General features: G+C 55.5%; 1 protein-coding gene across 6 annotated transcripts in view; it reads left to right on the top strand.

The window, feature by feature from the left end:
• IKBKG (inhibitor of nuclear factor kappa B kinase regulatory subunit gamma) overlaps positions 1 to 17,543 on the top strand; it is a 26,790-nt gene extending 9,247 nt beyond the window's left edge. For 3 of the 6 annotated variants that reach the window (XM_057717370.1, XM_057717369.1, XM_057717368.1), the window contains exons 4-11: positions 4,409 to 4,620; positions 8,718 to 8,836; positions 11,150 to 11,302; positions 11,785 to 11,881; positions 12,879 to 13,022; positions 13,300 to 13,442; positions 13,610 to 13,671; positions 13,878 to 17,543. In XM_057717370.1, the coding sequence (XP_057573353.1) occupies positions 4,409 to 4,620; positions 8,718 to 8,836; positions 11,150 to 11,302; positions 11,785 to 11,881; positions 12,879 to 13,022; positions 13,300 to 13,442; positions 13,610 to 13,671; positions 13,878 to 14,020 (1,073 nt within the window). In that variant the 3' untranslated portion in view covers positions 14,021 to 17,543. The remainder of the gene's footprint in view (positions 1 to 4,408; positions 4,621 to 8,717; positions 8,837 to 11,149; positions 11,303 to 11,784; positions 11,882 to 12,878; positions 13,023 to 13,299; positions 13,443 to 13,609; positions 13,672 to 13,877) is intronic. The other 3 variants (XM_057717373.1, XM_057717371.1, XM_057717372.1) reach the window with 3 other exon arrangements.

Below are 17,543 nucleotides of genomic sequence, written 5' to 3'. Positions count from 1 at the left end.
GGGCTGCTTTGGGGAAGGGGCGTCCAGGCCACTGTGGGCGGGGCGTGAGCCCCGCGGGCCCCTCTCCCAAGAGACCAGAGCTGAAGGCTGTCCTCCAGCAGCACCCAGCCCCCGGGTGGCCGGGTTCGAGTAGTTTCCTGGCCATCCCCTCCATGTCTCCATCGCAGCGCCCGCTCACTCACCCTCAGTGTCCTCCCCTGCATCGGGGGCGGCTTCTCCCGGCCCCAGGGCCATGGCACGGCGCCCCTCAGCTGCTGTGGCTGCCCTGGGGTGTGACCCGCCCCAGAGGCTCCTCGTCTGGTGTGCGGCTCTGCGTGCGGTAGCCCCAGGTGTCCAGTGGCGCCCCTGGCTTCTCATTCAGTGAGACTCTTAGGTTTTTGCTTGTGAGGACCTTCTAATCTGCTGAGCCCAGAGCTACAGGCAGGGATGGGCAGCACAGACTCCGCAAGTGGGTTACAGGGACTGAAGGGGCACGTGGCTGCTTTTGCTTCATCCTGGTTCCTGTTGGCAACTCAAGGCTTATACAGGTCACAGCCTTCATGGACAGCACATCCCGGAGTATGGCATCTCGGTTGTTTTCACTCAGCCATCCACTGTCCAAGCTGGCCAGCAGGTTGGCATATGACATAAGCAGTGGAGGCCACAGTCATGGGGCCACTCCCCCACCCCTCTACTGGACAGTGCATCCCCTGGTGTGATGAGATGTCATGTGGGGCCATGTGTTGACGAGTCACATGCGCTGTAGGCCTCAGAGACTGGTGCTGGCTGAGGCCTTGCAGTCAGGGACCAAACCTGTGCCCGGAATATGTGTTTCATCTTCTGTGAAGATGAGTCACCTCTTCCAGGATGGAAGGGGTCCAGTGTGGTCAACCTGCCACTGAGGGGCTGCTTGGTCTCTTAGAGCACTGGCCTGCTTTCAAGACAGCCCTGATTCAAGCACAGAGGGCTGGGACCCAGCTGCTTTAGGACAGGTCCTCCCCCTCAGCGCTCAGACATCTAGAGGCTGTTCTGGGCACTGTGGGTGTTGAGCAGCGTTGCTGGCCTCTACCCCACGAGGTGCCAATAGCACCCCTCCAGTTAAGACAAGCAGCAATATCCCCAGATGATGTCAAATGTCTTACTGTGCTGGGGCCACATAGAGCTGGCAGCCAGGTTGTGGGCGGGGGGGGGGGGGGGGGCGGGGGGGAGGGGCAGGGAGACAGCTCACCCTCCACAGCTAAGTGCATGGTCTCTGCTCATCCCCAGGACAGCGCTCTGGCAAAGGGGATTCAGGGGTGAGAGTGTGACAGGCTGGCTGGGCAGGGACCATGGAGCCCCAGCTGCCCCCCAGGGAGCTTGGGCTCTTCATGCTTCTCCTTCTGTGGCTGAGGTGTATCAGGCCCTGGGCCCAGTTCCCAGGGCCCCAAGGTGTCTGCCCACCGTGATGCTCGTGATTGTGCCCATGGGCGAGGGGACAGGAGGGAGGACGTATGATTTGCTTGGAGTATTTGTGGGGAAGCTTCCTGGAAGAAGTCGCTTGTGCCTGGAGTAGGAGGCCATTGACGTGGCACATGCAGGAAAGGTGAGTGTGGAGAGAGCAGTGTCAGTGGGCGCCATGGTCCGGGGCCAGAGGGGAAGTGACTGCCAGTGGGTATGAGGTTTCTTTTGAGGGGGATGGAAATTTTTTTTTTAACAATCTGATTTTTTTTAAATTAATTACTTTATTGGCTGTGTTGTATCTTCGTTGCTGCACGTGGGCATTCTCTAGTTGTGGCAGGCAGGGGCTATTCTTCATTGCAGTGCAAGGGCTCCTCGTTGCGGTGTCTTTTCTTGTTGCGGAGCATGGGCTCTAGGCACATGGGCTTCAATAGTTGCGGCACACAGGCTCAATAGTTGTGCCTCATGAGCTCTAGAGCACAGGCTCAATAGTTGTGGTGCATGGGCTTAGTTGCTCCGCAGCATGTGGGATCCTCCTGGAGCAGGGATGGAACCTGTGTCCCCTGCGTTGGCAGGCGGATTCTTAACCACTGCACCACCTAGGAAGTCCCTGATGGAAATGTTTTGAAACTAGATAGAGATGATAGGTGTACAGCTTGCTGAATACACTATAGCCACTGAATGCCTGTATACTTTAAAATAGTCAAAATGGTGAATTTGGTGTTCTGTGAATTGTATCTCAATTAAAAACAAAAGTCGTGTGTGAGCCGAGCTGAGCCTTGATGGGGGCTGGTGCGAGAACAGTGTGCCCGAGGCAAGAGGCCCTGCAGGGGCGGAGTCACAGGGGACAGTGGAGCCCAGAAGGTGGCTTCGGAGCCAGGCTCAGGAACCACTATGGTTCCAGTGAAAAAATGTTCCGTCAGCAGGCACCAGCCAGCTTGTCGGGGGTTTTGACCAGAGGGGGGCCTGAAGCTACCGCCTGTCCCTCTCTTACCCAGCTCTGTGGTTGCTAGAACCTTCGCATACTGCGGATCAATTTTGTCACCGCTAACGGTTTTCTGCGGCCGAGGGTGTCCCCAGGTGTATGGCTCTCCTTTCCTCAGCCTGTGCTGAGGCTGCATTTGCGTTTACCTTCCTCCTGCTGTGAGGTGGCTGTGCCTGTCCCCAGGGAACACTCACATGAGGCTGGGAGTGCCGCGGGGAAGTTTGCTCCTGGTGGCCATGCACCTGGGTGTGATCCTGAAGGCAGTGACTCTGGGCCCCAGGGTGGCCTACCTCTGACCCACGCAGAAGGCAGATGCATTCCAGAGTCACTTGCAAAGAAAGTGGCATTTGACATGTGATTTTTTTTTTTTTTGGCCGCACTGTGTGGCTTGTGTGATTTCAGTTCCCTGACCAGGGGTTCAACCTGAGTCAGGGCAACGAAAGCCCAGAACCTTTTTTTTTTAAAGAACTTTTATTGAGATACAATAAACTGCATATATTTAAAGTGTAAAATTTGATGTATTTTTTCTCATTAGTAATGTATATATGGCAATCCCAATCTCCCAATTCATTCCCTCCCCCCCACCCCCCACTGCTTTCCCCATGTGGTGTCTATATGTTTGTTCTCTGCATCTGTGTCTCTATTTCTGCCTTGCAAACCGGTTGATCTGTACCATTTTTCTATAGTCTGCATATATGTGTCAATATACGATATTTGTTTTTCTCTTTCGGACTCACGTCACTCTCTATGACAGTCTCTAGGTCCATCCATGTCTTTACAAATATCCCAATTTCATTCCTTTTTATGGCTAATATTCCATTGTGTATATATGCCACATCTTCTTTATCCCTTCATCTGTTGGTGGACATTTAGGTTGCTTCCATGTCCTGGCTATTGTAAATAGTGCTGCAGTGAACATTGGGGTGCATGTGTCTTTTTGAATGATGGTGTTCTCTGCGTATGTGCCCCGTAGTGGGATGGCTGGGTCATATGGTAGTTCTATTTTTAGTTTTTAAGTAACCTCCATCCTGTTCTCCATAGTGGCTGTATCAATTTACATTCCCACCAACGTGCAAGAGCGTTCCCTTTTCTCCACACCCTCTCCAGCATTTACGGTTTGTCGATTTTCTGATGATGCCCATTCTAACCGGTGTGTGGTGATACCTCATTGCAGTTTTGATTGGCATTTCTCTCAGAATTAGTGATGTTGAGCAGCTTTTCATGTGCCTCTTGGCCCTCCATATGTCTTCTTTGGAGAAATGCCTATTTAGGTCTTCTGCCCATTTTTGGATTATGTTGTTTGTTTTTTTGATATTGAGCTGCATGAACTGTTTATATATTTTGGAGATTAAGCCTTTGTCTGTTTATTCATTTGCAAATATTTTCTCCCATTCTGAGGGCTGTCTTTTCATCTGGCTTATAGTTTCCTTTGCTGTGCAGAAGCTTTTAAGTTTTATTAGGTCCCACTCGTTTATTTTTGTTTTTATTTCCATTGCTCTAGGAGCTGGGTCAAAAAAGATCTTGCAGTGATTTATGTCAAAGAGTGTTCTTCCTTTGTTTTCCTCTAGGGGTTTTCTAGTGTCTGGCCTTACATTTAGGTCTTTGATCCATTTTGCGTTTATTTTTGTGTATGGTGTTAGAGAGTGTTCTAATTTCATTCTTTTTCATGTAGCTGTCCAGTTTTCCCAGCACCACTTATTGAAGAGGCTGTCTTTTCTCCATGTATATCCTTGCCTCCTTTGTCGTAGATTAGTTGACCGTAGTTTATCTCTGGAGAGAGCCCAGAATCTTAACCACTAACGTCACCAGGGACTCCCTGACATGTGCTTTTAAGTGAAGCTGATGTGGTTAATATCTCGGAGCCATTGGGGGCACGTCATTTGCAAGGCTGACTTTGAAAGCGTTTGGCAAAGTGAAGGGAGTGTTTGGAAGCCGTTCGGGTGGCAGAGGCTGTGGGGTGGCGGGGCCCACAGCCTCCAGGCTCACCTGCCCACTGCGTGTCTGCAGATGCTATCCGCCAGAGCAACCAGATGCTGCGGGAGCGCTGTGAGGAGCTGCAGCGTTTCCAGGGCAGCCAGAGGGAGGAGAAGGCGTTCCTCATGCAGAAGTTCCAGGAGGCCCGGGACCTGGTGGAGAGGCTGAGCCTGGAGAAGCGGGAGCTGCGCCGGCAGCGGGAGCAGGCCCTGCAGGAGGTGGAGCGCCTGAAGACATGCCAGCAGGTAGTGGGCCGCTGCTGCCGCCCCAGGCCCGCGGGCATGGCGCTCAGGGTCGCTGGGGGGACTGTTGGAGTTGGGAAAAGCATTTGTCCTCATGGTTGTGGTGTTAGGGTTAGTCACCTGGGAGGGATACGGGTTGAAGTCATTGAAGATAAAAGGAATGGAGGGCGGGTCCAGGAGAGGCTGGACCACGTGTGACGACATGTATAGGTACCGCCACCAGGGCAGCACCCCTGAGCGGTGCGGTCCAGGGACTTGAGTAGGGGTCGGTCCTGGAGGTCTGGGGCGCCCGCATGGGTGACCTTAGTTACTTGGTCTCCGTGCCCTGGAGGTCAGGCTAGTACATGCGGCCCGGGACCCTGTCCCAAATCACCCTGGTGGCGTAGACCACCTGGCAGGGCCCTCAGGGAGATGTGTGAGGTTCTTGGAGCTGCTGTAACAAAGTATCACAAACTGGGTAGTTTTAAGCCACAGAAAGGTATTGTCTCCCAGTTCTGGAGGCCGGAATTCCAAGATCAAGGTGAGGGCAGGGTTGGTTCCTTCTGAGGACTGGATCTGGTCCAGGTCTCTCTCCCAGCCTCGGGTGCTGGCTGGTAGGACTTGCCATTCCTTGGTTTGCAAACACACTGTTGCGTGGCCATCACATGGGTGTCTCTACTCCTCTTCTTATGAAGACACTAATGTCAAAGAGCAGCTCAGCCGGCCATCAGGTAAAGGGGTGAAAACAGGTTTTGCCTGGTGGCTGCCGGCAGCAGGGGAGAGTGCTGCGCGCCCTCCTGACCAGCCATGGTGGCGTCTGCTCAAGCGTCCGAGTCTTGTAGTTCTCAGCTGTCACTGGATCAGGCCCCCCTGCTCCAGTACGACCTCATCTTAACTTGCTCATGTCTGCAGAGAGCCCATCTCTAAGTCACGTGTCATTCATAGGTACTGGGGGTTAGGCTGTGGCCACATCGCTTTGGGGCCACCAGTAAAGCCACTACAGTCCTGAACTGGGGTACTTGGTGCAGAAGTGAGGAGGAGGCTGCTGTTCTCAGGACACCCTCAGAGCACCCACCTGCCCCGTGCTCATGTGGTGGGATGCTGGCTTCACAGCAGCGATCAGAGCCACGGCCAGAGCCCTATTTCTAGCTAACAAGTCTGACTGTAGTGGGTAGTAGAGGGGCCGTGGCTTCATGTTGCTGGTGGCAGCATCAGTTGGTGCAACTCCTTTGAAACACTCTATGGCATTTTCTCTTCAAGTAGAAAATTCAGGTCACCCCCAACTCATCAGTTGCACCCCAGGTGTATACGTAAGAGAAACTCTTGCACATGGACAACAGGTGATGGGGTAAGACGCTGAGTGCCCATCCCTTGAGAAACTGGTAGAGCCACAGGCTGGAGTTTTTTTCAACAGCTTTTCTGAGATAAAACTCACATATCATGAAATTCACCCGTTGAAAGTATAGAATTCAGTAGTTTTTAGTGTAGTCGTAGAGTCGTCCAACCATCACCTCCATCCAGTTCCAAAACATTGTCATCACCCCAGGAAGAAACCCCATCCCCACGAGTAGTCACTCCTCAGTCCCCTGCTTCCCCAGCCCTGACTACCTGCTCATCTTTCTATCTGTGTGGCTCTCACGTCTGGCTGCTTTCACTCAGCATCATATTTTTGAGGTTCATCCATGCTGTAGTCTGGATGATATTCCAGTGTCTGGAGAGACTACGTTTTGTTTATTCATCAGTTGATGGACATTTGGGACATTTCCACTCTTTGGCTGTTAGGAGTGGTGCTGCTGTGAACATTCCTGTGTGGACATGAGTTTCCAATTCTTTTAGGTAGGTACCTAGGAGTTCCCGCATTATTTTGAACTAAATTCCAGATGCCATATAATTTCGTCTGTAAACATTTCAGTGTGCATCTGTAAGAAGTGACTTTGAAAGAAACATAACCACAATGCCAGTATCACACCTAAAATAGTTACCGTTATTTGCTCAGTGTCATCAAACAGATTCTAAGATATATTTAAAAAAAATTTTTTAAGAACTTTTATTGAGATACAATTTCTAAGATGCACTTTGACAGTATTTCCTGGTGGATCCGATGTGAGCTGTGAGAGGCAGAGGGGATTCAAGAAGGACTCCAAGGTTTTGTCCTGCTAACTGGAGGATGGATTTGCCATCAACTGTAATAAGGAAGACGGTGGCTGGAACTGCCTTCTGGGGACTGTCAGGAGTGCAGTTTTAGAGAGATTAGTTTGGAGAGGATGACTAGATATCTAAGTGGGTATGTTGAGCTAGCAGAGCAGGTGGTGGCAGCTATTCCCAGTGTTAGATGGGGAAGGCCTCCCTGAGGTGCCATCTAGTAAGGACTGGAATACAGTGAGGGCTTGAGCCATGTGGGTATCTGGGGAAAGACTGTTTTAGAGGCGGAGAAAGCATGTGCAAAGGTCCTGAGGCAAGAGCATGCCTGTGATGTTCAAGGAAGACTGAAGAGGCAGACATGGCTGGGGCAGAGTGGATAGGGGCTGAGGAGGGCAGAGTCATGGTGGGGGCTTGTCATGTGGGATTAGTAAGCCAATGGAAGGATTTGGGCTTTGATACTGAGTGCAGCAGGAACCATGGGACAGTGCTGTGCTAGCGTGAGACATCTGGATTCCTCTCTAGTGTAGAAGGGTGTTATGGGTGGAATTATACTCACCGCCCAAAAATGTCCATAGCCTAGCCCCTAGTACCTTAAAATGTGAGCTTATTTAGAAGTGGGGTCTTTGCAGATGTAATCAAGTTAAGATGAGGTCACATGGGCTTAGAATGGGCCTAAATCCAATGACTGGTATCCTTAAAAGGAGAGAAATAGACACACACGGAAGATGGTCACGTGACGGTCAAGGCAGAAATGGGGTGATGCGGCTGTAGCCAAGGAACGCCAAGGTCTGCTGGCCCCCCCAGAAGCCAGGGCAGTGGCCTGGAGCTGATCCTCCCCCACAGACTTCAGAAGGAACCAGCCCTGCTGACACCTTGCTCTTGGACTGCCAGCCCTTAGAAGGCAATCAGTTTCTGTTGTTTTAGGCCCCCTGCTTTGTGGTTTTTTTGGGCAGCACCGTGAAACTCCTCCAGCTGCAGGAGTGGAACCAGAAGCCTGGGGAAAGCTTACCGCAGCACCAGGCAAGGGGAGCTCTGCGTGGGGTGGGCCCAGTGATGGGCTGCCGTTGGGGGCATTGGCCCACAGGGCCTGCTCCCGGCCTCGATATGGAGAAGTTGGGCAGGCAGTTGGATAGCTAAGTTGGGGTGCAGGAGAGAAGTCTGTCCTGGAGGTAGGAATGTGGGGGCTCTTAGCCTGCGGAGGGTATTGAAAGCCTTGAGACAGAGCAGGTCATCATTACATGCGTGTAGATGGAGAGGAAACTGCCCTTGAGAAGGAGTGGTGGGCAGGGCTGTGTGCGAGTGCGCGTGTGCGGGCACCCTGGGTCAGGGCCGGAGCGCAGGAGTGGTGGCTACTGCTGAGGGGTTACTGCAGAGGGGCTGGGGATGCAGAGGACCAGGGCTTGACCCTGGGCTTGAGCAGCCTGAGGTCTCAGGGGACTGGGATCTGGACAGCTTGATGAGGGAGGCTGGGCAAACGGCAATTTGGACAACTCTTGAATTTTGTCACTAGTGGGCAAAGCATCAGTCTGTCTTACCTTCCAATGGCCCAGGGCCTGTGGAGTAGAATTTGTATCTTTGTCACTGTTTGAGTCTTGCTGCCCTTGGCACCGAGTCTCAGAGAGGCACAGAGACTCCTGCTGGGCTCAGCCTTCCTGGCCTGGTCGTCAGCCTTGTGAGACTTGATGCACCTCTGTGTTCCCGTGTCCCTGGGTCTCCTGTTGCCCCATCTGCAGGGATGAGGAGGGGCTGGGAGTGGGGGCTCATGGAACTTGATCCATTTTCACGACTTCAGTTGCCTTCCTGAGGGGGAAGAGGCTTCCAGAGGTGAGAGGTGAGATGAGTGAGGGTGCTGAGGACAGGAGGGAAGCCTCAGGGGGACGCGTCTCAGTGCTTTCAGGCTGCCCTGGAGCTTGGGGCCACCAGGGGTGGGCAGCTGGCAAGAAAGCATCGCCGACAGGAAGTGGCTTTTTTTCATGCAGCAGATGGCCGAGGACAAGGCCTCAGTGAAAGCCCAGGTGACGTCCTTGTTGGGGGAGCTGCAGGAGAGCCAGAGTCGCTTGGAGGTCGCCACCAAGGAGCGGCAGGCTTTGGAGGGCAGGTGAGTAGGGAGCGAAAACCCAGCCTGGAGGCCACTGTTGGGGCGCCCGAGAAGAATGAGGCTGTTCCGGGGCCTTCAGAGAGTTCCTCTGTGACAGGATGAACGGGAGCACATGGGGCGTGGGGCAGGTGTGTGGTGTGGCTGTGGAGTGGGTTTCTAGGACCTGGGTCCCAGCAGCACTTCTGGGCTCTCTGACCTTTTGCTGGAGTTTGGATTATTTCCTAATGGGGCATTTGCAGGGTGGTGGGGAAGAGCACCCCCGTGATCCGCAGGAAAGCAGTCCCAGTGCCCTCCCTGCTGAGGCTGGTGACAGGGAGAGGGCACACACCAGGACTCCCAAGGACAGAAGACACGGAGTGGGGGTGGAGAACCCCACGCTTTCGGCTCCCTCTCTCCCTCCCTTGAGGGGCCCGCCGAGCGCTCTCCCTTCTCCGGCAGTGACACATGCCTCCCTGGAGAGCCAGGGAGCGCACTCGAGACTCGGCTCCCCGGGTTCTCTTGAGGGCTGGTCACTGCCAGGCACGTGCCAAACTTCCCAACTCCCAGAGGAAAACAGGTGCCCCCGATAAGCCACCCTGTGGTGCCAAGAGTCCAGGCACAGGGACCACCCTTATCAGTAGGGAAAGTGTCTTGTCGATGCAGGGGACACCCACCAGCCCACTGCCCAGGCACCATCCCAGGGCCAGCCTTGCAAGCCGGCCCTTCCAGAGCTGGCAGACTCAGGCCCGCTGGTCGCTCTCTATTGCAGGGGGCAGTTCCTGTAAGTGGGGTCATTGGGTCAAAGGCCACGGATGTTTCTGTGGTTCTCACGCCGCCCGGCTGCTGCCGTCCGGAAAGATGGGTCCCGGCGACAAGGGTGGCCCCGGCTCTCCCAGCGCGGGAGGTGACCGGGGTGCCCCGGGAGGTGTCGGGGGCGCCTTCGTGAAGGAGTCTGGAGGAGCAGGCGGGAGGTGAGAGCGTGTGAGCGCGCTGCCCTCTGGAAAGCAGGCGGCGAGGGGGAGGCCGCGGAAGGCAGAGACTGCTGGCCCCTGGCTCTTGCATCCTGCTGTTTCCCCACACACGCTTCTGTTCCTCCAGGTTTTGAAAAGTCACGTGTAATTTTTAGGACACTTTGGTGTCTTCCCAGCGTATCTTTTTTCTGTGCACATAAAAGAAGCTGCTGGAGGCATGACTCTGTCAGTGCAGTTTTATAGCCGACTTCCGTCACTTAATGACCCTGCAGGGGCGTTACTCCAGCAACTGTAGGCTCTTGGGCGCCCTCCTTTCCTGTCCCCCCCCCCCCCGCCACCCCCACCTCCATGGCTGAGCGTGTACGGGCTGAGCTGGACAGCTTGGGGCAAGAAGCCTGCCTGCGTCCGTCTCACATCATTCGGCGTGGCCATTTAAATGGCCTCAGACTTCATGCACGTGGCTGCCCTTTGAGCCCTGGCTTGTCCCATCGGGCCCCTGGCAGGCGGCAGTTCCTTCTGGTGATGACGGTGGTGGCCGCTAACTTTTGTCGGCTCGCAGATGGAGATCTGCATTCGATAGATTTGGACAGGTGTGGACAGATGGTGAGCCCAGAGAAGGTCCCCAGTAGCCTCTCCCCACGCAGAAGCAGCCACTGTCGCCCTGCAGTGGGGCCGTGGAAGCCTTGGCACAGCGGGTGGCGTGGCTTAAGCCTGGACCTGGAGAGCAGGAAGCTGTGTGGACACAGGAGTGTGGAGACGGGAGATTGGGGGGACGTGGGGGGATGGTGAGAAGAGCCGAGCTGTCACAGCGCCAGGGGACAGGGCGCAGGGACTTCCCTGCTGAGGCCGGGGCTGTCTGCGGGGCAGCAGGTGCGAGGCTCTTCATGCGGGTGCAGATGGCGGGGTGCAGATGAGCCTGTGCCCCCTTGCCACCTCTGGAGCAGTGATTGGGTGGCCCCATTTCTCACCTTTTCCCTCCCTGCCTTCTAGAAAGGCTGTCTTTGGCTTCACTTCCTTTCTTCCTACTCCCTCCCAACCCATCCACTGAGATGGCTCTGGTCAGGGCCCCCAGCACCCACCTGTGAGAACCCAATGGGCAGTTCCTTGGGGCTCCTTTCCCTTGGGACCACCTCTTTCACCTTCAAAACGGCTTCCCTGAGGGCCGCCATCAGCCCGAACCCGCCCTGAGTTGGGTGCCCTGCAGTTGTCCCTGTCTCCAGGGACAGCACCTCCACTGTGACGCCCGGAGGCCTCCCCCTTTGTCACGCTGCACTGCAACTTGTCCCCGCCCCTGTGCACCGTGGCAGGGGTGCTGGGAGCCCAGAAGGGTCCTGCCTCCTGTGACCTCCCCTTCCGCCACCAGGGTCCGGGCCGCCAGCGAGCAGGCCCGGCAGCTGGAGAGCGAGCGGGAGACACTGCAGCAGCAGCACAGCGTGCAGGTGGACCAGCTGCGCCTGCAGAACCAGAGCATGGAGGCCGCCCTGCGCATGGAGCGCCAGGCCGCCTCGGAGGAGAAGTGAGTGGCCTGCTGCCGTGGCGGAGCGCCCAACACGGTCCGTTACCGCTGGCACACCCCAGTGATCGGGCTTTACTAGGGTGACATTATTCACTGTCTGGTCCACATGTGAGCAGCATCCTGTCTGGGATCCTATCTTCTCCTTGTGGGTGTCTCTTTTGAGTCTTCTTTAATCTAGAACAGTACTTCTACTTTTCTTTACTTTTCACGAAGCTGACATTTGTGAAGACTACGGGACAGCTCTATTTTATTATAAACATTTCTTTGTATACTTTTTGAAATGCCAGAATGAAAGAAAATGATATGAACTAGGTAGCAAAGCTTGCCTCAGAGCTCACGGCCTTCAAGGCACAGAGGCACTCTGGAAGCCACATTCTGGTCTGTGGCCGTGATGAGAAGGAAGAGGGTGGAGTTGGAAGCAGTAAAAGCTGCGGCTGGATCAGGACAAGGTGGTTTCTCCAGCCTCAGTGCTTTTTCCTCAGGCGGAAGCTGGCCCAGCTGCAGGTGGCCTATCACCAGCTCTTCCAGGAGTATGACAGCCACATCAAGAACAGCATGGTGAGCGGCGAGCGGAACCGAGTGAGTACGGCGGCGACGTCCGCCGGGCCGTGGGGGCTGGCCTGGCCCTGGCTCCTCCTGAGCAGAGCCTGGGGCTGACTCCCCCCAGTTCAGGGGTATTGGAAGTCAAGGCCCTACATTAACAGACTCACAGAGTTGGTTTTTGAAAGGGATACTTGATTTGACCTACAGCTTTGTCAGGGCCGCTGGGTGACGGCTCAGGACAGGCGGTGGGGAGGTGGGGATGCTGGGGCTAGTTGTTTGCTGCCCACAGGGAACTGGGTGGGGCCTCCAGATGCTCTGCCTGTGGGTGGGACCACTCTTGTCTCCGTGGCTGGACCCTCCTGCCACGTGTCCCCAGATTTCCTTGGGAATGTTTCCATATCACTGTTGAAGGTGGCTGGGACCTATTTTCTAGTTTGTCCTCATCAGACCTATACTGAATGCAGTTTCTAGTGATCACATTTTAAGAAGGATGTAGTCAAACATGAACATACCTGGAAGAGACTTATAAGGGTAAAGCCTGAAACCGGGTCACGTGAGGAAGAGTTAGTTATGAAACCGTGGCCCTTTGATCTCCAGAGGGAAGGCTTGGTGGTGTGTGTGTGTGTGTGAAGGGGGGCACCTGTGAGGGACCAGCAGACCCTCGACCAGGTGGCAGAGTGGAAGGACTGATGGGCCTCGGCTTAGCGGGCATGTGCTGGAGCGTTAGGGCATGAGACTGGCTTGGTGTGGAACATGTGTCCTCGGAGGGGGGGGGTGTGGGCCCTGTCCCTTGTAGGGTTGGAGGACTGTCCAGCTGGGAAGGGAGTGTCAGCCTGGGGGGAGGTTGTGCCAGATGACCTCTGAGGTCCCCTGCAGCCTGCACCTTTCGCGTGCCCTGCACGGCATGGGCTGGCCAGCCCGGTCTTTCCTTCCTCTTGGTTCTGCTCTCCCGGAGCAGCAGCTGGCCTGGGGGCGGCTTGGCCCCAAGGCTGAGCCCGATCAGGCTCCATCAGCACCCCTCGCCCATGTGTAGGGATTGCAGCTGGAAGATCTCAAGCAGCAGCTCCAGCAGGCCGAGGAGGCCCTGGTGGCCAAACAGGAACTGATAGACAAACTGAAGGAAGAGGCTGAGCAACACAAGATTGTGATGGAGACGGTTCCGGTGCTGAAAGCCCAGGTGAGGGCTCTGTGTGGCCTGCACGTGGGTGAGCAGAGTGGGCCACTGGCACTGGGACCTGGCAAGTGTTTGGCGTCATGTTGCAGTGGCTTCTCAGAAGCCTTTGAGCCCCTCATGATGTTCCTTGACCTCTCAATGCCCTTGGGGTGACTGTCTTTGTGCCGTGGGCCCTGGGAGGGCAGGAGCGCGCTCTGCCTTCCACTGTACCCTGGCTGGCATGGAGGTCCAATGCGTGGCTGATGGATAGCAGGCACTGCCCCTGTCTTGGCTTTGCCAGGCGGATATCTACAAGGCGGACTTCCAGGCTGAGAGGCAGGCCCGGGAGAAGCTGGCAGAGAAGAAGGAGTTCCTGCAGGAGCAGCTGGAGCAGCTGCAGAGAGAGTACAACAGGCTGAAGACCAGCTGTCAGGAGTCAGCCAGGTGGGCCTCGGTGCGCGGGCCCCACGGGGAGTGGCGCTGGGCACTGGCTGGTCAGGTTAGGGGGAGCTGGCCTCCCTCTCCCCGCCCCGCACCCCGTCCTTCCATCAGCTTTCTGTGTGCTGGAGATGGACTCACACGTCTTGACTGGAGGGTTTCTTTCCTTAAAGGATCGAAGACATGAGGAAGCGGCATGTAGAGGTCTCCCAGCCCCCCTTGGCCCCTGCCCCAGGTGAGTGAGTGGCAGGAGGAGGGCTGGTGATGGCAGGTTGCTGGGAGGAGGCACTGAGCACCCTGGAGCTTGCACTGGCCTCTCCTCCCCATCGGTACTGCCCCCTGGGGCAGCGGTGGGCGCCCAGGTCATTGGAACCAAGGTATCTTAGCACTTCCTGCGCCGTCCCTTCCCTGCCCCCACCAGTGCCTGTTCTCTTTCCCCAGCTCATCATTCCTTTCACCTGGCCCTGCCCAGCCAAAGGAGAAGCCCCCCTGAGGAGCCGCCCAACTTCTGTTGCCCCAAGTGCCAGTATCAGGCTCCTGACATGGACACCCTGCAGATACACGTCATGGAGTGCATTGAGTAGGGCTGCCTGCCGGCGCCCAGCCCACGGCACTGCAGTCTGTTGCTTTCCTCTCCTGTCTGCCCGCTCCTGAATTAGGGGCTGGGGGACAGAGGGTGGGCCCCTTTGCTGAGCCGCGAGAGCTGGCCGCAGGGCCTTATGCTTCCATGTCCCCGTCTGCTGGTTCGCCTCTTTTGGGGCACACGGGGCCCCAGCTAGACCCGGTGCTCTGCTCTTTTTGTTCGTTCTGTCTGCTTGAACTGCTTGTCTCCGGGGTTTGCTCTTCTTCCATCTGCGTTGGGGAAGTCAAGAGCCAACGCCAGGGCTCCCAGACAGCTGCTTCCCAGGCTGAGATGGGCAGGGTCCTTCGTCCCCGCCGCCTGGCTCAGTGCAGTGCCGCTCTTCCTTTGGCGGCTGCACCACTGGGGATCGAACCTCCCTGCTGCTAGTGGACTTTCGGGTTGTTACCAGTCTTTTTACTGCCATAAACAATGCCGCGGTGAAAATCCCTGTGCGTGCATCATATGTGCCTTTGGGTTGGATCCACAGACGCAGCACCGTTGAGTATCTGTAGCGGGGTAGACGGTGCCGGTGCTCCCCCACCCCGAGCTTTCCCGCTCCCCCTCACTCCCTATAGCCCCGCCCCAGATGGTGGGTGTCCAGCCTGTGGGCTTGTGCCATCCACAAGGTGAGCCGTTCTCTATTAAGAGTGAGCTTGAGCATCTTTTCAGAGCTTGAAGTATCCTTTTCAGTTCTTCTGGTGTAAACAGCTTGTTTGTATTTTTTGTTCGTTTTTCTGTTGGGCTGTTAGTCTCCTGTTCCTTGACTTAGAGGAGCTCTTTGGTCATTAGCGGGGTCAGTTCTTGTATGTGATAGAAATTGCGGTTACCTTTTCCTCCTGAATCGGTACTGGTGTGTTTGGACTGGAGCTTGTTATCTTTGTAGTCACGTTTATCCACTGTACCTTCACGGCTTTGGGTTTGGACTTGTTGTGACCACGTCTTGGTCTGCCGACGGGCGCGTCCCACGTGTGTTCTTCCCTTGTCCTTGGCCTGATGCTGCAGTGTGCTCTTATCTTCCCCCAGAGCGTTGCCACCCAGTGTGAGCAGTGGCGGCCGGATGTCATCACATTCCAGAAGTTTGTGATGCTGTTCCCCACGCCAGCCCCACATGCCCCAGCCTGGCCAACAGAAGCCACTTGGCAATCTTTGGCAGATTGCCAGAGGACTCTTCCTTGTTGTTTTATAGGATCCTGGATATTTCTGATGATGTGAAAACTGTGGGCATTACGCCTGCAATTGTGATTTACTCCTCAGTGCCTGGCCTCCCCCTGTGCTCTGTGGGCTGCCCTGCTTGGGAATGGGATGTCACAGATCCGTCCCTGGGTTTTGTCCAGGGCTCCCTGCTATCTGGCAGTGACAGGGTGGACTCGGATTGGGGTATAAGTCTCCTGCTGGAAGATGGCCCAGCTAGCATCCTGTTCTGAAAACAAGCCTTGGCTGGGGGCTTTCTTGGCATCTGCAGAGGTGGGAGGGGCTGATGCACTTCCTGAAGCCCAAGTGTGTAGTCACAGATGGTCCTTCGGGAACACGTTAAAGGCACAGACAGGTTCTCCGCTTATGGGTGCTGCGTTTCAACCCAGATCCTGCAGTTTTTCTATAAGAGCACTTTCCGTTTTGGGGGAATATACTAGTTTCCTGCTGCTGCTGTAACAAATGACTACAAACTTGGTGGCTTAAGACAACAGGAATTCATTCTTTCCCAGGTCTGGAGGCCAAAGTCTGAAATTCAGGTGTGGGCAGGCTTGGTTCCTTCTGGAAGCCCTGAGGGAGCATCAGTTGCAGACCTGTCTCCCAGCTCCTGGTGGTGGTCTTTGGTGCTCCTTGGCTGGTGGACACGTCTCTGCAGTGACTGCCTCCGTCTTTACATGGTCTTCTCTGCTTCTGTCTGTGTCCTCTTTCTTCTCTTTTAAGGCTACTTGTCACTGGATTTGGGGCCCGCCTGTGTTCTCCAGGATGACCTCATCTCCAGATTCTTACTCTCATCACATCCACACAGACTCTTTTTCAAAATAAGATCACAGTCACAAGTTCTTGGGGTCAGGACTTGTATCTCTCCCTTGGCCACCGTTCAGCCCAGCATGGGGGCGTCTTCAGGAGCCCACAGATTAGGACAAGTGCAGTTGAAGGTGATGGTGGCTGCTGGGCTGCAGAGGCTCGTGGTGCTGCATGGCAGTGAAAGCTAGAGTGGGGCTCGGGGACTGCTGATCTTAGGACGTGTCATCTCCAGCTGGACACCACTGCTGGGGCCGACAGACGTGGCCGGGACGAGGGGGCAGTGCCGTTGGACCACCTGCAAACGGTGGTGGCTCCTGGCTGTGTACGGATTGGCTTCATGCTTCTAAGAGGGTGACAGGAGTGCACAGGAGCCCTTCTCTAACCAGCTCCCTCTTCTCAAAGGGGGTTGAAAGAAGGGGAGACCCTGGAGTGGTGCGAGATGGATGTTCTCCTCCCCAGGAGTGTCCGTGCGGCTCGGGCGGTGGCCCCCATGCAGGCTGCACAGCGGCAGTGGCGGGACCTTGACACACGTTGTGCCTGCGCCGCGGACTGGCTGAGTCGGGGCTGGGCCGGGACCAGATGCTGGCTGGGAACCCCTGCTCTTTGAAATCTTCTCTTCCTGGAGGCTGGGTGCCCTCGCTCTGTGCCTCCTTCCTCCTGTAGGACTGACTGCACCTGAGAGACCAAGGGTTTTAAACCAGGCCATTCACCTGAAAGGCAGGGATTCCACTCTCTGGCTTCTGGAACAAGTGGCTGGATTCCTCCTGTGAGGGAAGCAGCGTGCCTGTGGGATTAACTGTGGCTCCTTGAGCTTCACGACCCTGGGTTTGGGAGGTAGAGACAGACAGACAGAAGCACATCCCTGTTGTCATCCCCCCTTGCGCCCACACGCCCCGCTTCGTTACCTGCTTAAGAGAAATCCCGACGAGCAATGGGTGACTAGAGCAACACAGATTCAAACTAGACAACAAGTGATGTTGAAATAGCAGCAAATGAAGACTTCCAGTGCCCTGCTGACAAGGTGTGGGGACCCCTTTCCGTGGGGCCCGTTGGGCAGCATGGAGCAAGCACTTAGAGAGTGTCCTCAGCCTTGTGAGCCTGCGACTCCAGCGCTGTCGAGGCTCGCACCGCAACACCATTTGTAGCCGCCTAAGACCACAGTGAAGTAAGAGGCTGCGCTACGGACGGCATGGGCCTGTGCGGCTGGCGCTGTGGACACCTCATCACCCGGAGCACACTCTGTAGCATGTTGGTGTGGAAAAGCCAGTAGACACAATTCTGTATAAAGTGTGACCCCAATAAAAGAGTAAAATCTGCCGTGCACACCCTGCTACCATTTAGATAGATGTGGTGGTAGGATTACCAGTGATTAAGTTTTCCTTATGTATTTATGTATTTTCTAGATGCCTATTGTCTGCACGTATTATGTTGCTACATAGAGAATGTATGTTACTGCGAAGTCGGCCCTGGGGTGGGTGCACAGGGGTGGG

The sequence above is a fragment of the Hippopotamus amphibius genome, chromosome X (assembly GCF_030028045.1).
Source record: "Hippopotamus amphibius kiboko isolate mHipAmp2 chromosome X, mHipAmp2.hap2, whole genome shotgun sequence".
Lineage (NCBI taxonomy): Eukaryota > Metazoa > Chordata > Mammalia > Artiodactyla > Hippopotamidae > Hippopotamus > Hippopotamus amphibius.
This window is presented reverse-complemented; position numbering and strand designations above follow the sequence as displayed.